The 15,987-nt window shown below is 51.9% G+C and overlaps 4 protein-coding genes across 4 annotated transcripts; 1 reads left to right on the plus strand and 3 right to left on the minus strand.

The window, feature by feature from the left end:
* Positions 1 to 1,675: 1,675 nt before the first annotated feature.
* J4E84_002705 (uncharacterized protein) lies at positions 1,676 to 6,554 on the plus strand (the record flags this gene model as incomplete). Its single annotated transcript, XM_049385325.1, has 5 exons — positions 1,676 to 2,005; positions 2,182 to 2,478; positions 2,533 to 3,498; positions 3,546 to 3,920; positions 4,143 to 6,554. 5 exons carry the CDS (start codon positions 1,676 to 1,678, stop codon positions 6,552 to 6,554), a joined length of 4,380 nt encoding a protein of 1,459 aa, XP_049247348.1.
* Positions 6,555 to 9,688: 3,134 nt separating this feature from the next.
* On the minus strand, positions 9,689 to 11,091 carry J4E84_002706 (uncharacterized protein; the record flags this gene model as incomplete). The annotated part of the gene is made up of 4 exons (XM_049385326.1): positions 9,689 to 10,176; positions 10,224 to 10,491; positions 10,543 to 10,997; positions 11,085 to 11,091. The coding sequence occupies 4 exons, from the start codon at positions 11,089 to 11,091 to the stop codon at positions 9,689 to 9,691; spliced, it is 1,218 nt and encodes a 405-aa protein (XP_049247349.1).
* Positions 11,092 to 12,087: 996 nt separating this feature from the next.
* ACU8 (Acetyl-CoA hydrolase) lies at positions 12,088 to 14,089 on the minus strand (the record flags this gene model as incomplete). The annotated part of the gene is made up of 4 exons (XM_049385327.1): positions 12,088 to 12,804; positions 12,855 to 13,338; positions 13,394 to 13,636; positions 13,947 to 14,089. 4 exons carry the CDS (start codon positions 14,087 to 14,089, stop codon positions 12,088 to 12,090), a joined length of 1,587 nt encoding a protein of 528 aa, XP_049247350.1.
* A 742-nt stretch (positions 14,090 to 14,831) lies between these two features.
* Positions 14,832 to 15,815, minus strand: J4E84_002708 (uncharacterized protein; the record flags this gene model as incomplete). Its single annotated transcript, XM_049385328.1, has 1 exon — positions 14,832 to 15,815. The coding sequence occupies one exon, from the start codon at positions 15,813 to 15,815 to the stop codon at positions 14,832 to 14,834; it is 984 nt and encodes a 327-aa protein (XP_049247351.1).
* Between the last annotated feature and the right edge of the window lie 172 nt (positions 15,816 to 15,987).

The following is a 15,987-nucleotide window of genomic DNA, read 5'->3' on the forward strand; positions in this document are numbered from 1 at the left end:
TACAATCGCATGTATATCGGAGAGTTAAAATGGCACGCCCAAGACGCCCTCCATGTGCCGAACTCCATCTCATTGTGGGCATACACACATCCAGGGTCGAACAGGATTGTATCGCCGGTCTCCATGTCGATGCCAACATTCTGCTCCCACAAATCGCCATGGATCAACACTGGCTCAATGTTCCGGCCATCTGACTGGAGAGCTCCTAGGAGTCTTGGGATAACGGCGTCGATAACTTGCTTGCAGGCAGCACCAAACTCTGGCCAAGGACCGTTGGTCTCGTTGTCATAGCTGATCACGTCATTCAGCAGATTGGTGAAACACGCCGCCCAAGTCTTTTCCCATTTCGTCGTGCGCACAAATTTGCCGCATACCGTTGGTACGTGGAATCCAAACATGCCAGTCGGAGATTTCCCTTCGATGTGCATTTTGGCAACTCTCTCCACAAGGCTTGCCGGTTCTGGGGCTGGCACGAGGTCCATGTCGTGGTGGTCCCCAATGAAGAAATAGACCTGGGTGCTACCATCTAGATACTTTCCCCATCCTGTCGCTCGAGGAACCAGACCTGGGACTATCTTGTTGATAGCGCATGCAGATTCGTACTCGCCTTCGACAAGAGCCTTTGAGCCCTGGCCGGTGGCGCACTGTGTGTTGCAACGATATGTCAGCAAGTACAAACACCCTCTACTCTACCACGACATACTTTGAGGAAGTAGGTCTTTGAACTTTGGTCCGGGAGTATCACGTCAATCTTTGCTGTCTTCGTCCAGGCAGAAACACCGCAAGGCTCTGCAGATATGATCCTGGTACCGACAGGCATAGCTGATCCGTAGTGCTTAGTATACGAAATCTGAAGTCGGGGTTGAAGGAACGCCTACCTCTGGTCACAGCCCGGTGAATGCGGAACGTCCCTCCTATTGCGGTTTCCCATTCTAATGCATCCATCATGGCGGATATGAAAGACTAGCACACGACTACTGGTAGGGGACCCCGCACTTATGATATGTCGGCTCTCGAATAGCAGAGGCAAGAGCTGATGGAAGCCTTGTATGCGGGTACGTTATCTTCTGCTTACGTTGGATGCTGAGATGGTGGCACGGGAGCAGCTTCGGTGTTCACCGCACGTAAGATGATTCGCGGGTCAGCAGCCACGAGCGGGACATCGCTCCCGCCCTTAATCATTATCGATAAATCCGCCTCCCTTCCGGTTTCAAGAGACGTCACCTTACAGGCATCCATCAGATGGACCCCAGGATTGCGCCCTAATTGACAGGGCTGCGCGACTCTGATTAGCTGTGTTGACACTCCCAGACGAACGAACACTACCCCGCATGCAGCCCCCAACTTGAACGGCGACTGAGATGCATGCCACATGCGACCGGTCAGCCCTTTGAGGCTCAGACATCGCCACGCAAGTAAAGTATCTCTAAGCACGGCTGTCGCGTATCCAAAGATGGTCGAGCAACCGTTCGCAAGAACCTTTGCCCAGGATGGTAAGTGCTATTGAACGAATATCCAGATCGCACTCTTAACAATTGTATAGTTCTCGAAACCCTTCAGTTTCCGAAATCTGGGCGGGAGAAGCCGACGGAGAGAATCAGGCGTTGTCGACCCGTTGCTCCTGCCAGACCAGGAAGATGATGTACGCTCCTCGACAACTCCTTCGCCGTCCCAGATGTCCGCGTCCCCAACTCACATGGCTTTGACTGGTGGCCAAGACCCTGGAGCTTTAGGATTGAACGTGGTATACACGCCAGACAATGGACATAAAGCCGACATCGTCTTTATCCATGGACTTGGTGGCAGTAGCCGTATGACCTGGTCGAAGCACAAAAAGCCTGGACTCTTCTGGCCCTTGACCTTCCTGCCACTCGAGCCGGATATCTGCCTAGCGAGAATTCTGAGTTTCGGCTACGATGCCGATTTCACGAATGGCAGTAACGCTACTAACGTGATATTGGACTTCGCCAAAACCCTATTGTACAATCTCAAATATTACACAGATGTACAAGGCGAAAATCTGAATATGGGCGAAGTGAGGTCACCTTTCTATACAACGTTGCTTTTGCTAAAGCGCATCTTAGGTACCTTTACTCTTCGTAGTTCACAGTATGGGTGGGCTCATCGTGAAAGAGGTAACACCATCCATCGGTCTGCACGTACCTGACTAACATTTTACAGGCCTATATGCAAGGTCAAAACGATCCAGAGTACGAGAACATTGTCAAAGCCATTTCAGCAATCATCTTCCTCTCCACCCCACATCGGGGCACCAATTTGGCCAATGTGCTCAACCGAATATTACAGTCGACTCCTGTAACGAATTCCAAGCCTTTCATTTCTGAGCTGACGCGGAATTCGTCTACGTTGCAGAAGCTGAATGAGCAGTTTCGTCACATTGCACCAAAGCTAAAGATCGTTTCCTTCTACGAGACACAACCGACTTCGATCGGGCCAAAGAGTGCACGAGCGCGAGTGGTGAGTGACCTAGTTGCACATGTACGACTTTAGCTTCACTGCTAACATGCGAAGATGGTGCTAGAAAGGGATTCGTCGCTGCTCGGATATCCTGGAGAGACATCCAACCCTCTGAACGCAGACCACCACGGTGTCTGCAAGTATGAGAGCCCTCACGACCCAAACTATATCACAGTGAGGAACGTTCTCAAATCACTCGTGAGCAAGTCAATATCGAAGAGTCAATCTGGAAGCCAGAGTGTACCAAGAAGGAGACGATCAAGAGATCTCAAAGCCATATTAGCTATCGCCGAGTTCCCTAACACTGACTACATCTTCTTCCGGGACCAATGGGTGCAGGGTACCAACCAATGGATTCAAGAAGAACGGCGCTTCGTGGATTGGCTCAATCCTCACACATCCTCTCATCAGATACTGTGGCTCAAAGGAGCCGCGGCACGAGGAAAGTCGGTCCTAAGTTCGTTTATCATCAACTGCCTGATCGAGCGCGATTTCTGCTGTCAATACTTTTTCGTGCGGTTCGCAGACAGAAGAAAGCGCACTCTGAGCTTTCTCCTACGTTCCATCGCTTATCAGATTGCGCAACAATTACCTGAATTTCTTCAAAAGGTAGCGGAGGTTGAAAGCGAAGCTGTCGACTTTGAGGCTGCCAACCCGAGGACGATCTGGGATCGGATATTCAGATCCATATTGTTCAAGCTCAGTCCTAGCAAAACACTTTACTGGGTCATCGATGGCCTCGACGAAGCCGATAATCCCAAAGCCCTGATAAGCCTGCTCTCCGACCTTGCTGGTTCTGCGACACCTATCCGAGTCCTTTTAGTCAGTCGCGACACTACAGAGATAGCTGCTGGTCTGGAGCATACACCAGACACAATCTTCCAAGAGACGATCATCATCGAGGGCCATGTGGATGATTTACGTTGCTACGTTGACCGGGAACTCATCTTGCCTGGTAGCAAGAGCTTCAGGGATGATATTATTCAGCGTATCTTGCATGAAGCGCAGGACAACTTTCTCGTAAGTCAATCATCCAGTACCATGCTATGATGTTGCTAACTTCTCAGTGGGTACGACTCGCTGTAGAAAAGATCAACTCGTGTCATACGCACTCCGCCGTCGAGCAAGCTTTTCACGAGTTTCCCCGTGGAATGGAAGCAATCTACGACCGGATGGCTGCTACCATCGCCGAGCACCAATCATCTGCCGACACCGCTCTAGCGTCAGTCGTTCTTCAGTGTGTCACATGTGCATTCCGCGCTCTCACAATAGAGGAGCTCTTGCAGGCACTAGAAGGTGACACACATGAGTTTCTAGACATTCAAGAGTCCATCAAGAATGTCTGTAGCGGCTTTGTGGTCATTGATAATGATGGCAACGTTGCAATGATTCATGAGACGGCTCGAGAGTATCTGCTTGGCGCTATCCGCCGACCTTTCCAAGTAGATCGACGCCAAGCACATGAGCAGCTGTTCTTAAGCTGCATGCGATGTCTCATGTCTAGTGGCCTTCGATCAGAGGTTACTCATGATATACCGGAATTTGCAAGCTACAGCTCGAACTGGTGGTCATCTCATTTGGCAGCAGTGCCAGCCGGTAGTGAAGCCGTGGCTAGTGTCATAAACAAATTCCTGACAGGCCATTGTGTACTAACGTGGATGCAGATCCTAGCAAGTGAACTTCGGCTTCGCATACTCATTCAGGCGTCGAAAAATCTGCTCGGCTATGTCAACAAGAGGAAATCTCAGCTTCCAACAGATATCGGAAGGAGAGACGTTGTGGAACTGGAGCAAGCCGAAACCTGGGCAGTAGACTTTGTCAAAATCATTGGCAAGTTCGGCGCCATCCTGCGACGCAACCCTACTACAATTCACGAGACTATTGCTCCATTCTGTCCGCACAACTCAGCTATCTATCAGCAGTTTGGTAGAACAAAGCAAAGAAATCTGATGGTTTCCGGTATTTCGACACAGACATGGGATGACTCTCTTGCAAGATTATCATTCGGGTTCGGTACCTATGCCTCCTTTATATCGACTGCGGGAAATCATGTCGCAGTACTCGCTGCCTCGGGAAAAGCGTCGGGAAAAGTGTCTTTGTTCGACATATCCCTCTTTGAGGAGACAGCGACGAGTCCCATCAGACACGGTGAACGTACATACATGATGGAACTGAACTCTTCTGGGACATTACTCGTCACATACGGCTACAGGACTACAAAGATCTGGGAAATCTCTACTGGAGAATGTGTAGCGACAGTACCGAACCCTGCAACACGAACGCGGCCACTTGTCATCGCCTTTGTGAACAATAACAAAACGTTGTTAGTTGGGTCGGACGATAAGCAGTTACGTTCGCTTGAGATCAACGAGCTATCGCCGACTTGGCATGTTGTCGCGAATTTTGAGGAAGAGGAACTCGAAGGTCACTTCTTGAACGCCGCAAGCTACATGGCACTTAGCGATGACGGCAATTTGATGGCAGTTGCATACCGTGGTCATCCACTATCCGCGTGGGAAGTAGAAGGCCCTTATCATATCGGCCATTGCTGGCGTGCCCGGAAAGAAGTTGCAAGAGGCGAAGTCGCTGCAGCAGAGTGGCTCCCGCATTCTCCGCAAGTCCTGGGACTATACAATGACGGGGTAGTCTTTAGGTGGGATCCATATGGAGGCGAGCCCGAAGAAATCTTCACAGGCGCTTCAGTACTCACCGTTAGCGGAGACGGAAACCTATTCGCAACGGGTGATGTACGGGGTGCGATCAAGATATACACCACGAACACCTTTCACCTCATTTACCAACTTGCATCTCAAGACGCCATCCTCGGCTTGGCGTTCAGCGCTGATCACAGACGCATCTACGACGTGCGAGGCTACTACGGAAACACCTGGGAGCCTGCAGCACTAGTGCGATATGCGGAGAGTGCAATAAAAGGAACGGATACCGAAGGCGAGTCTGAAAGCTCTTCGCAAGAGTCGATAACGCCTGTTCATACATCCCGGAGGATAGATGCGATCACCGTACTCGCAGCTTCGCCAAACGGTCAGTACTACTGCTACGGTACTGAAAGCGGACGCGTAATACTACTCAACACCACGCGAGACGAAACGACAGAATTGCATACCTCCAGAGGCTTTTTGAGCATCGAGCAGGTGGCCTGGAGTCACGATGGTCGTTACATATGTTTTGCCGACTCGGGCAAGAAGGTTTTCGTTATGGTTGTGAGAATGAATGCGTCAGGCAGTGACGATGTTGCGCAACATCATTTCGAAGTTTCACTCAAGACTCTTACGGATGGTTCTATACAGCAGCTGCTGTTTCAGCCAGACTCGAGCCATCTGTGCATAGCTACATCAGCCACGCTCTGCACGGTTTCACTCGAGTCAGCCTCGGTAGTGCGCTCAATACCTGCGCCCGAACATGACTGCAAGTGGATCACACATCCTCAAAATCCAGCGCTCATTCTTGGCTTCGGTCAAAACTCGGTCGTGATATTATCATGGGACTTGAACGATCTTGGCACGTATCGTATCGAGAGATCAATTGAGCCAGATACCTCAGCCCTATCAGACCAAGAAGCTGCGGCAAGGACCGTGGAGCGCATACTGGTCACGTCGGACAATCGACACATCCTCGTTCAAATGTCGCGAAGCACCAAGTCCAAGCTGAAAGAGTTTCTCTACTTCGCGACCTCATCATTATCAACAAGTGCGAGCATCGAGACTCAACCCGGCGACCATCGACAGATAGTCGTTCCCATGCCCCTCCCAGAAGGACTGGCTTCTCAAATCGGCTTAGCACTGTCCTTCCTCAAACGCGATCGATTACTCTTTTTGTCACGGACTTTCTCTATCTGTTCCTGGGAAATTCCGTCGGACGCTAAACTCGCGCAACCATCACAGGTCACGAAGCAACAAAACCATGAGAAGAAAGAATTCTCCGAGATATTCGCATTGCCAGCAGACTGGGTTAGTAAAGACTGTCTCGAGCTATGTATGATTTGGCTTCAAGAAAGATCTCTTTTGTGCCCGCGAAATGGAGAGGTCGCAGTGGTGAGGTGCTCGAGCTTCCTTTGAGCATATACGGTTGGTCGTGTAAAGAGCCCTACAGACTACGTAGATGCTTCTGTCTCCATGCAGTTCCTTTGTGGTAATCAACAAGAAACAAACATTGAGCAATCAGGCATAATCCGCCCATGGTTGTGAATGTTCCGCCTACACCCATTGAGTTTATCATGGGCTGCAGAAACGATACTGTGACTGCTGCTAAGGCGCACCGGACTATATTGCTAGATGCTTGTGCGACTACCGGTGCTCGATTGTTCTTGTCTACGAGGAGCGTGTTGTAGATCTGCGCGGTCTTCAGCTCTCAGGCTCTGTATTGAGGATTCTTGGGAAGTAACTGACACTGAAGTCGAGCTGCATGCAGAATCCTGTTACAAACTGCAGGACGAGTGATATGGCCATTGGCTTCAGTGTTTGAGCATCAGCACAAGTAGAGCTAGAAGATATGACGCACCTTTCGGTAATGCAACACCCACCCGTACGTCACAATGGACGCAACAGTCATGAACATAGGTACCCAAATGACCTGCAGCCGAGCTTTCTCGACAGGAAAGCTGTCCAAGTCGTCTCCACCAACCTTATCGGTAGATAGGCCTTGCGCAGTACGAGCTTTGCGCCATGCTCGATTCAAAAGCCGGCCAGACACGAAAGTAGATACAGCTCCGCCAACACCAAAGGGAAGGTAGATCAGTCCGGCTTGGAGCTGATCCAGATGATATACGTCGACGAATAAGGTTGACAGTGAAGCATTGATGCAGGTGTGTACAACGTAAAGCAGTCCGCACGCTAGGATGATAATCGCGTTGTCTAAACGTCGAAGTATCATGAGCGACTTCAGAGGATTAGGCTTACGCCAAACTCGTGCAAGCTCAACGACACTGGCATTCCAGTGCCGCATGATGAGCGGAGGTGGCAGCAGAGGCTTCGTCGGCCGAATCGATCCATTCCCGACGATAGTTCGAGACGTCTCCGGTAAGCACAGCAACATAGCTGCGAGGCAAGATCCCGATACGATGCACAGGAACCAAAAGATCCAAGGCCAGCCAGCCACCGAAGTGAGGCTACCGCCAAGGACTGGCCCGATGCTAGGTGCTGTTGTCACACTGGCAACTATGAGCAATTCTGTGTCTTGACATTGGAACGATAGACAGACGCGAAGGATACTAGTGCAGCGAAAGAGCCTCTTTCTGCGGGAGACGCGATGTCAACGACAACACCATATGCTATCGAGAATGTACCTGACAGCGGTAAGAAGCAGACTCAAAGACTGCAATAACACATACCAGAAATCGCTAAAGCCTGCAACGCGCGAAGAGCAAGCAGCGCGGGATACGTCTTCGATAGCGCAATAGTAAGATTCGCGATGAAATATACTGTCAGAGTAACAGCATACACCGGCCGCCGTCCAAGTATCTCTGCGGCATCAGCCACCAGCATGGGAGAAAAAGTGGCGACCGCCATGTACGTCGTCACGGTCAAGTCGATTTTGTTGATAGACACTTCCAACTCTCTCGATAACGTGGGAATGGCTGGGAAGTAAATGAAACTGCTCAGCGTGGAGAACCACGCTGCGTACGATGCTAGTGCGACGATGCACCATTTTTCGACTTTGGTGAAGACGGAGTAGCGTTCGATGGCTTCGGTAGCTATGTCACGATTGCTATCGGCGGCAACCTTTTCGCTGGGCATATCTTTTTGGTGGAGCGAGTTGTTGAGAGGTATCAACTGCGCTTCTGGTATTGGGACTGGTGCTCAAGATTGGGGTACGAGGCGTTGTGACGTAGCGGCAGGCGGCGTGGTACACAAGCGTTTACCCCTCGCCTCGATCACTGCGAATGAGATAGCATTCCAGTACACAGAAGCCGATCTTCTCGAGATTGACGTGGTCTGGTAATGTTTTCTGCTAGAGCATTGCTCGTTGCGATTCGAAGCTGTCCAGGTGGCTATCTGCCGATAGCATTGTTTACTCCTTCTTTACAGTACCTCTATCATTCAGTACAACGGCTCTAGATGCGGTCGACGTGATCGCACGATTATCTACTGCCTGCAAATTGTGCATGAGAAGGGTAAGGCGTCGTGGATGGGTGGATGCAACCATTTCGATTATCTAACAAGTCTACCTTCGAATATAGCCCCTGACTGGAATGCTCTTCGCGACATGATAGAAGATGCGAACGTATTTGTCGAGAGCTTCAGTGCATGAGTTGGAACACCCTGGAGCCTACATCGGCGTTGGGTCATCTGCTTTGCATGTTTGCATCTCCATGTAGGTTGCAGACCTGTTTAAGATTTTCGGGGGTATGAGGCATCCGTATACAGTATTCAGCAGTCGTACCTGCCGCTACACATAGCTTCCGCAACGACATCATCTTGGTCTCTGAAAACGATCTCCATACCGAGTTCAAGGAAGCCTTGAAAGAGGAAGCAGCCATAGTTGGCAAGGAAAACCATCCACCCTGCATTCTCATTTCGGAACATGGCGATTTCAACGAGGATTTTGGCTTCGACCTCTGTTCATGTTGTCATAACGTCGGCAGCTAAATTACAATTAAAGCCATTATCTAATTCCGACCTAACGCAGTAAGCTTGTTGCGCTGTAGCTGTACCTATGTCTTAAACTATAAGCTTCTCTCCCACGACTGCATCATCCGGCACTGTTACTGTCCAGTAAATCACATATACCCTAACCAACCCACTCCATCAGTCCCATGCACCCATCTCAACACACCGTCACACCGTCACACAGTCACCCCACACATCACCATCGCCCGCACATCAGAATATACATATATCATCTATTCGTTACACAATCATAATACCTATTCATAACATATCCACACGCTCAAACATACAAATGTTACTCGAGGCCAACAACCGCCATAGCCAGAGAGCCAAAGTAAACAAGCGTAATGGAGCAGAGCTCATACAAGAAAGGGAGCCAAGCGATATCAATACAACCTCCCAAAGCATCCGAGGCATGAACAACATATGCGTCCGGTGTGGAGATTGGTGGCTGACAGTAACAATGTGAACATAGGTGCAGTGGGGTATCTCAACGCCAGCCATGCAATGCGATCGTCGAGCCGTAAGAATAGTGTTGAAGAGGGGGTGGGGAGTGGATTCTCATATCGGAGACGCTCTTACTGTTATCTCGCTGGGTACGCGGGGTACGGTCCGTGTTGGTGGTGGTGGGGCGGTGCGGGCATCGATGGCTGGTACATGGCGCGTTTGTCTTGTGGTGGGTATGCTTCGAACATGACGCGTCGTTGCGGTGCTTCGGCTCGGAGTGGACTTGGTGCTGGTTGGCCACCGGCTGGGAAGCGCTGTGAGTTGTTGGGACTGCTCATGAAGAGGAGTGTATCGACGGCGTCCTTCTCGGCTTGCTGGCTGGGCATGCGAAGGATGCCTGCTCGAGGGGTAGCTGGTGACCGTGGACCCGCTCCTACATCACTGTAGTGTTTCCTTTGGCTGGCGCCGAGAAGAGGAGGAGGTACGTGTGAGACGCTGGAGCGTCGTCTTCGCCCACTCTGGAAGGTTGGGGCTGGTGCGAGGCCATAGCCGTGTTGTGCGCCAGTGATGGATATGAGGTTTGCCGCGGCGTTCATAGCAGGGCGGGTACCTGGTCGCCAGTAGGCTGGCAGATGTTAGCATGTTTAGAGTAAGTTTTGGGGGTCGACTAACAGGCTGGAGTCCCTGCAAGTGACCGGGTTGGATCAGAGGCCGGGGACATGATCATCTGGTCTGAGATGTCAGAAACGCCGCTCGGTCTTCTTTGGCGATCGATGGTAGCAAGGGATTCGAAAGCTAGATGGTCAGTCCTCCCAGGAGCAGAGTTGGGCGAGCCACGCTGTGACTGGCTTTCTTCCAGCTCGTCGAGCGACTGCTTCTCCCAGCCGTTCTGGACTTTGACCATAGCGTAGGAAAGACGCGTCTTGAGCTGTGCGGATAGCTGCGTTCGCGTTAGCAGACTGTAAGCATGGCCTGGAGCTATACTACGCACCTCTCCAATGCGACCTGAGTGTGTATCCATGCTCTTGTTCCTCTTGTGTGAATGGGTGGGCGCCGATGGAGTTTCAGGCGCTAGCCCAGCGCTCTTGAGAGATCCATCTACAGTTCTCTTGGAGCTCTTTGCTGGAGACTCTAGTGGCATGGAACCAGCTGCTGTGTCACCAGTCTGGAGCGCGTTGGCAGCAGCGGTATCGATGCGTGGTGCCGCTCGCACCTGCCCACCAGTACTCTGACTCGACGATTCCGGCATTGGGGCCTCGGTAGGTTTACTTTGGTCTGCTACATTGGTCGAGGACGGGGTCGTGAGGTCGGTCTCAGTAGTGGTGGCCGTGGAAAGATTGCTCGACGAGGAAGGAAGCGCCGGTGCCGAGAAGGTACTAGACACAGCAGACTGGACTGATTCCTGCGAGGCCTGGGGCTCTGCGTTGTTTACGGTAGCAATAGTTGCTGTATGGGTGGCGTGGGCGTGTTCTGCTGGTGCAATGGCAGCGTGAGTACCGGGGTAATTAAGTCGGCTTGGGGAACGCGACTTACGCATCATGGTTTCGCGGGCGTGGCGGCGGGGTAGGAGGCAACTAGCGACTCGCGCTGTGAGTGCAATTCACAGTCAAAGTGGAAGCAGCTGGGCCAAAAATGCAGATGCAGGTAAGGATGTCAGGGTAGCAAACGTCCCAATGGCGGGTCTCGGTGGGAGTTGGATGGTCGGAGACGTGTCGTAGCAGCACCGTGGACCGTGTTCGTGCGCAGCACGCGAGATAGCGGGAAGACGCGCGAACGGGCGGGAGCAGTTCCTTGTTGGGCACCGCGGAACAGCTCGCAAAAGGCGCGCAGAATGTGGCAGGAGATGTCAGGGATGCTGTGAGGCTCTTGCGTCGCGTCTCGGTGTGGTGGAAGAGGGCAGAGCCGGGCGCATGCTCATCTGCAAGAGCCTGACGCCGCTTGTGAGCCGCGCAGTCACATGGTGCCAGCCGACGCGTCCACGTCCGGGTAGCTCTAGCGGTGGCAATCCACTTCCCAACGAGCGAACGATTCCGACTTTCGCGGCAAGAGCGCGTCCATGCCATATGCACGGAAACGCCTGGTCTGAGCAGAGTTTTCCGGCTCGACACCTGCATCAAACATCCACGCCCACGTCATGCTCTCGTCTGAGGTGGCATCCGTGGTACCAGTTGCAGAAGAGGCAATCCACCTGCATCATCGCTCGATCCTATAGTCGAGCCGCGTGCAACATGCTCGCCGGTGCCGCGCTAGTCAAACACGCGACATGCCGTTGTTGAAAGAAAGGTGTCGTGCAGGATAGACGAGAGCGTCGATGGTCGCAGTCGTGAGGTTGAAAGTGTAGAAGGAGCATGTCTGTCCACAACACGACGAGGACCATAAAAAGCATATATCCCGTTTTACTTGTTATTGGTCGCGTATGAACTGATTGATCTGCTGTTTCACATTGTCATGTTTCATCTGGACTACTACTGGAGTAACTTGGTTGCGTACATTCTCTATATCCAAACACTATATTCTAAGTCTACACGCCCCTCTCCTAACTCTTGTAGTCCCACTTGGGCAGCTTCATAGTGCCATGGTCATTCAGATGCCTGTGCATATCGAAGCTGTTCCACAGCAGATGCGGCTCATGGCCCCAGCCCTTCCTCAGGCACTCGAACTCCGCCTTGTTGAAGTAGTCCTCTAGGATGGGTACGTAGTCGGGGTGTGCGCACTTCTTGATGATGACGCGGGCACGCTCCTTGGGTGAGAGACCACGAACGTCAGCGAGACCTTGCTCCGTGACGATGACGTCGAGGTCGTGCTCTGTCTGGTCGATGTGCGTGCACATGGGCACGATGCAGGACACACCAGTTGGGTCGGTCTTCGTAGGACGCGATGAGGGGGTGTGCATGATGGAGTACTTGGAAGAGCGAAGGAAGTCGGCGGATCCACCGAGACCGTTGAGCATGCGGCTACCCATCACACAGGTTGAGTTGGCGTGGGCGTAGATGTCGACCTCAACAGGTGTGTTCATGCCAATGACACCGAGACGTCGAATGATCTCGGGGGAGTTGGAAACTTGCTGGGAGCGGAGTAGCAGCTTAGGCGCGTAGCGATCCCAGTTCTCATAGAAGCGGTGGAAGCCGTCGGGAGAGAAACGAATCGAGGTTGCGGTCGCGAAATCTAGGTTGCCAGAGTCGAAGAGGTCCAGGAAGGAGTCTTGGAGGACCTCGGTCCATACCTTGAGGTTCTTGAAGTTTGCACCACCGGACTGTGTCTGTCAGCATCAAACATCAATAATTTATCAAGAAGGTAACATACGGCAAGTCCACCGACAACAGCGTTAGCAATGTTTCCAATACCAGACTGAATAGGCAAGAGGTTCTCTGGCAGACGGCCGTGGTTAACCTCGTGCTTCAAGAACTCAATCAGGTTCGCAGCGATAGCCCTTGAGGTTTCATCCTCAGCGGCGTTGGGCTGGGTCTGATCGGGGTAGTCGCTCTCTACAATAGCCACAACCTTCTCTGGGTCAACAGGAATGTGCGGTGTACCGATGCGATCTTCTGGGGACATGATGAGGTAAGGCTTTCGGCGCGGCGGCAGATCAGTCATGGTGATGTCGTGTAGGCCTTCGAAGGAGGGAGCTGCGGTGTTGACTTCGATGATGATTTTATCCGCCATCTGGATCAGTTCAGGTGATGCACCAACACTGGCTCCTGGAATGATTCCACCATCCTCAGTAATGGCCGACGCTTCCACGATGGTCACATCGAGCTTGTTGTGGGGCTTGTTCAATGTGTAGAAGCTACTCGGAATCAGCATCATTTCCTCTTCGTGGAGTTCCGCGTGTTTGTACATACCCGTACATCAAATCGACAGGAAACATACTCAGATGTTTGTCGAAGAAGTTGATGTTGCCATTGTTGATACCCTTGGCGATCTCCTTACCGACTTGATGCGGCGACCGGCGCTCGATCATGTTGAGACGTGCCCATCGGTTCTCAGTCTCAGCACCTGACGAGGCACCGACGAAGAGATTGTATTTCAGCTGACCTTGGAGATTGTTCTTCTCGACATGGTCGGCCATAGCCGTAGGGATCTTCCTGCCATGCCGTTAGTCTAAAACTATGACCAACGCAATAGACAAGACCATTCGAATCAAGGCATGTATGGCGAGAGTCATGGCCAAGGCTCTTGAGTACTCGTCTTGACCTGATCCATGCGCGGCTCGAATTGTGGAGCCGGAGATAGCTCGGCTTTCGTCACTTGCCAAACTTCCGTTCCACCTCGGGATCCAAGATCGAACTACCAAGTAGGTCCGACATCGTACGCCGTAGTCAGGGCTACCTTGAGTACCCGAAGAGCCTCATAGCTTGGCCGATAAAGTAGCGTGAGAGAAGTGAAAATGCTTACTTTGGATATCCGACACCCGTGAAGCCACTCCAGCCAATGTATGCTCCATTAGGGAAGTGGTGAAGCAAATCCTCAGCTTTCGCAATCTTCGTGAGATAGCTTGGCCTCCTGACCCGGCTCTTCAATGCTGCTGAGACCGACATCTTTGATTCCTGCCGTTCTTCTCTTCCGCCGTGACGATCGTGATCGAATTAGTAGCTTATCGATAAGCCTGTAGCTGTTCGTGGAGCGTCAAGCTCAGCGCAGGCGTGGAATAAGAAATATAGAGTGGAGAGGAGCCGCGATGGGCGAGATATGTCAATTGAAGTTTCTGGGGAGACTTGGAGTATTTAAAGCATGGAGAGGCCAAGACTAGACTCGTTTCGACCGGCGTCGGCGTGGAGTGTTGCTGTGGGCTGATGCTCATGATGACCCACCCAAACATGACGTCTGCCGCAAAACCCCGGTCGGGGGAGGGGAGGTGCGTGCAGGAATGCGCGATGATTGGAGGACTAGTCGTAGGATTATTGGTTTGCGTGGTTGCTTTCAGTGCTGTGTAAAAAATGTCCGATCCCGATCATCCGCTGTAGAAGGCTACGACATAGCTCACTTTTTCGTGTTGTTTTCGACCTGGATACCTTCCTCAAGACACCTCTTAGGGATGCTCACCGAACATGATACATAGATGTTCTTAACAACAAGCAAATACAGACACGGCTGGAAATAAGATCGCTATTTGATCCTATGCTCAGCAGACAACATGTCGTGGTGCCCAAAATCTGATTTGAGATGAAAACGTGAAATTATGATCGCTCGTCGTACCTGCGTGTATATTCATACATGTAAATCCAATCCAACTCCTCGCCCGTGTTACCGTCAGTGGGGCTAGCCATATGATTTCCCAGTCTACAACTCCATTATCTCTTGAACCTCATCCACGATACCATCCCATAATGTCTTCTCTGGTGCGAAATAGGTCTTGAAGACATCTTTCAGTACCTTATCACCAAGATCCATGTGTCCGCCCTTGGTGGTCTTGAAGTGTAGACCACCCTTCTCGTCAAGCTTCTTGAGCCCAATCCAATCCTCCTTGTAGATGTCGCGATCCCTCAGATCCGTGACCTCGTTGCTGGTAGTGTTGGTGTACGCGAACCAGCCAGACTCCTTCGGTATGACAGTGGTGTCGTCCTCGAACACGTACATGACGAAGTTGTCTAGCGCGGCAAGGTTCTTCGCGTAGGTGACGTTCTTCAGCACCCTCTCGTTGTTGATGTCGGCGATGAAGTTGGAGGATTCGAGATACTCTTCCGTGGGTTCTCCAGTCGTCTCGTTCGTGGCCTTGAAATACTGCGCCGGCACCAGGTGCCCCTGCACCCATGCGCCCCAGGTGTTGGATTTGAGCAGTCCGATGTAGCCCTTGCAAAGCCAGTCTCCGTCTTTACAAAGCTGATACTTTGCGATGCCGTTGTGTTGACTACCAAATGTGACGAGGTTCTTGACTTTGATTCTGTCGCCACAGCGCTCTATCATTCCACGGAGGAACTGACCGCCTTGCGAAAAGCCAAGCGCGTTGAGGCCTGGGGCTTTGCTCAGAACCGCGTGTTCTGCGATGTCGTCGCAGACCTGCGCAATCTGCTCTGTAACATTGCCCAAGAATGTGGCTGTTCGATCGCTTCCAGCATCTTCATCAAGCCGGATGTAGTATACGTATGTGTCGGGGTTCGTCTCGTTTGCGAGGTCGCCTACGCTATGCAGGCCGTCTGCGGCATAGTTGTCGCCTAAGCCGTGCCAGATGAGCAGTGGGAGGGGCTTGGAATCGCTGCGTGCGAGTGGTGACGCGATCACCTGTGTCACAAGTAGGAGCGTCGAAATTGGAAGTAAGTGCAGCATTTTGGCGATGATGGAATGAAAGTGGGACGTGGAAGTTTGAGAGGCGCAAGCTGAGAGTACATGAGACGCGCACTGATCTGCGCGGCGTTGTATGACGTTGGCATCAAGCCGAGGCAGGTACAGCCGGACATGGTCATAGCTCTCCATAGCTTTTCCGTTCACGCAAAAAACA

The sequence above is a fragment of the Alternaria hordeiaustralica genome, assembly GCF_023758085.1.
Source record: "Alternaria hordeiaustralica strain BMP 2776 chromosome Unknown scaffold_3, whole genome shotgun sequence".
NCBI classification, from domain to species: domain Eukaryota; kingdom Fungi; phylum Ascomycota; class Dothideomycetes; order Pleosporales; family Pleosporaceae; genus Alternaria; species Alternaria hordeiaustralica.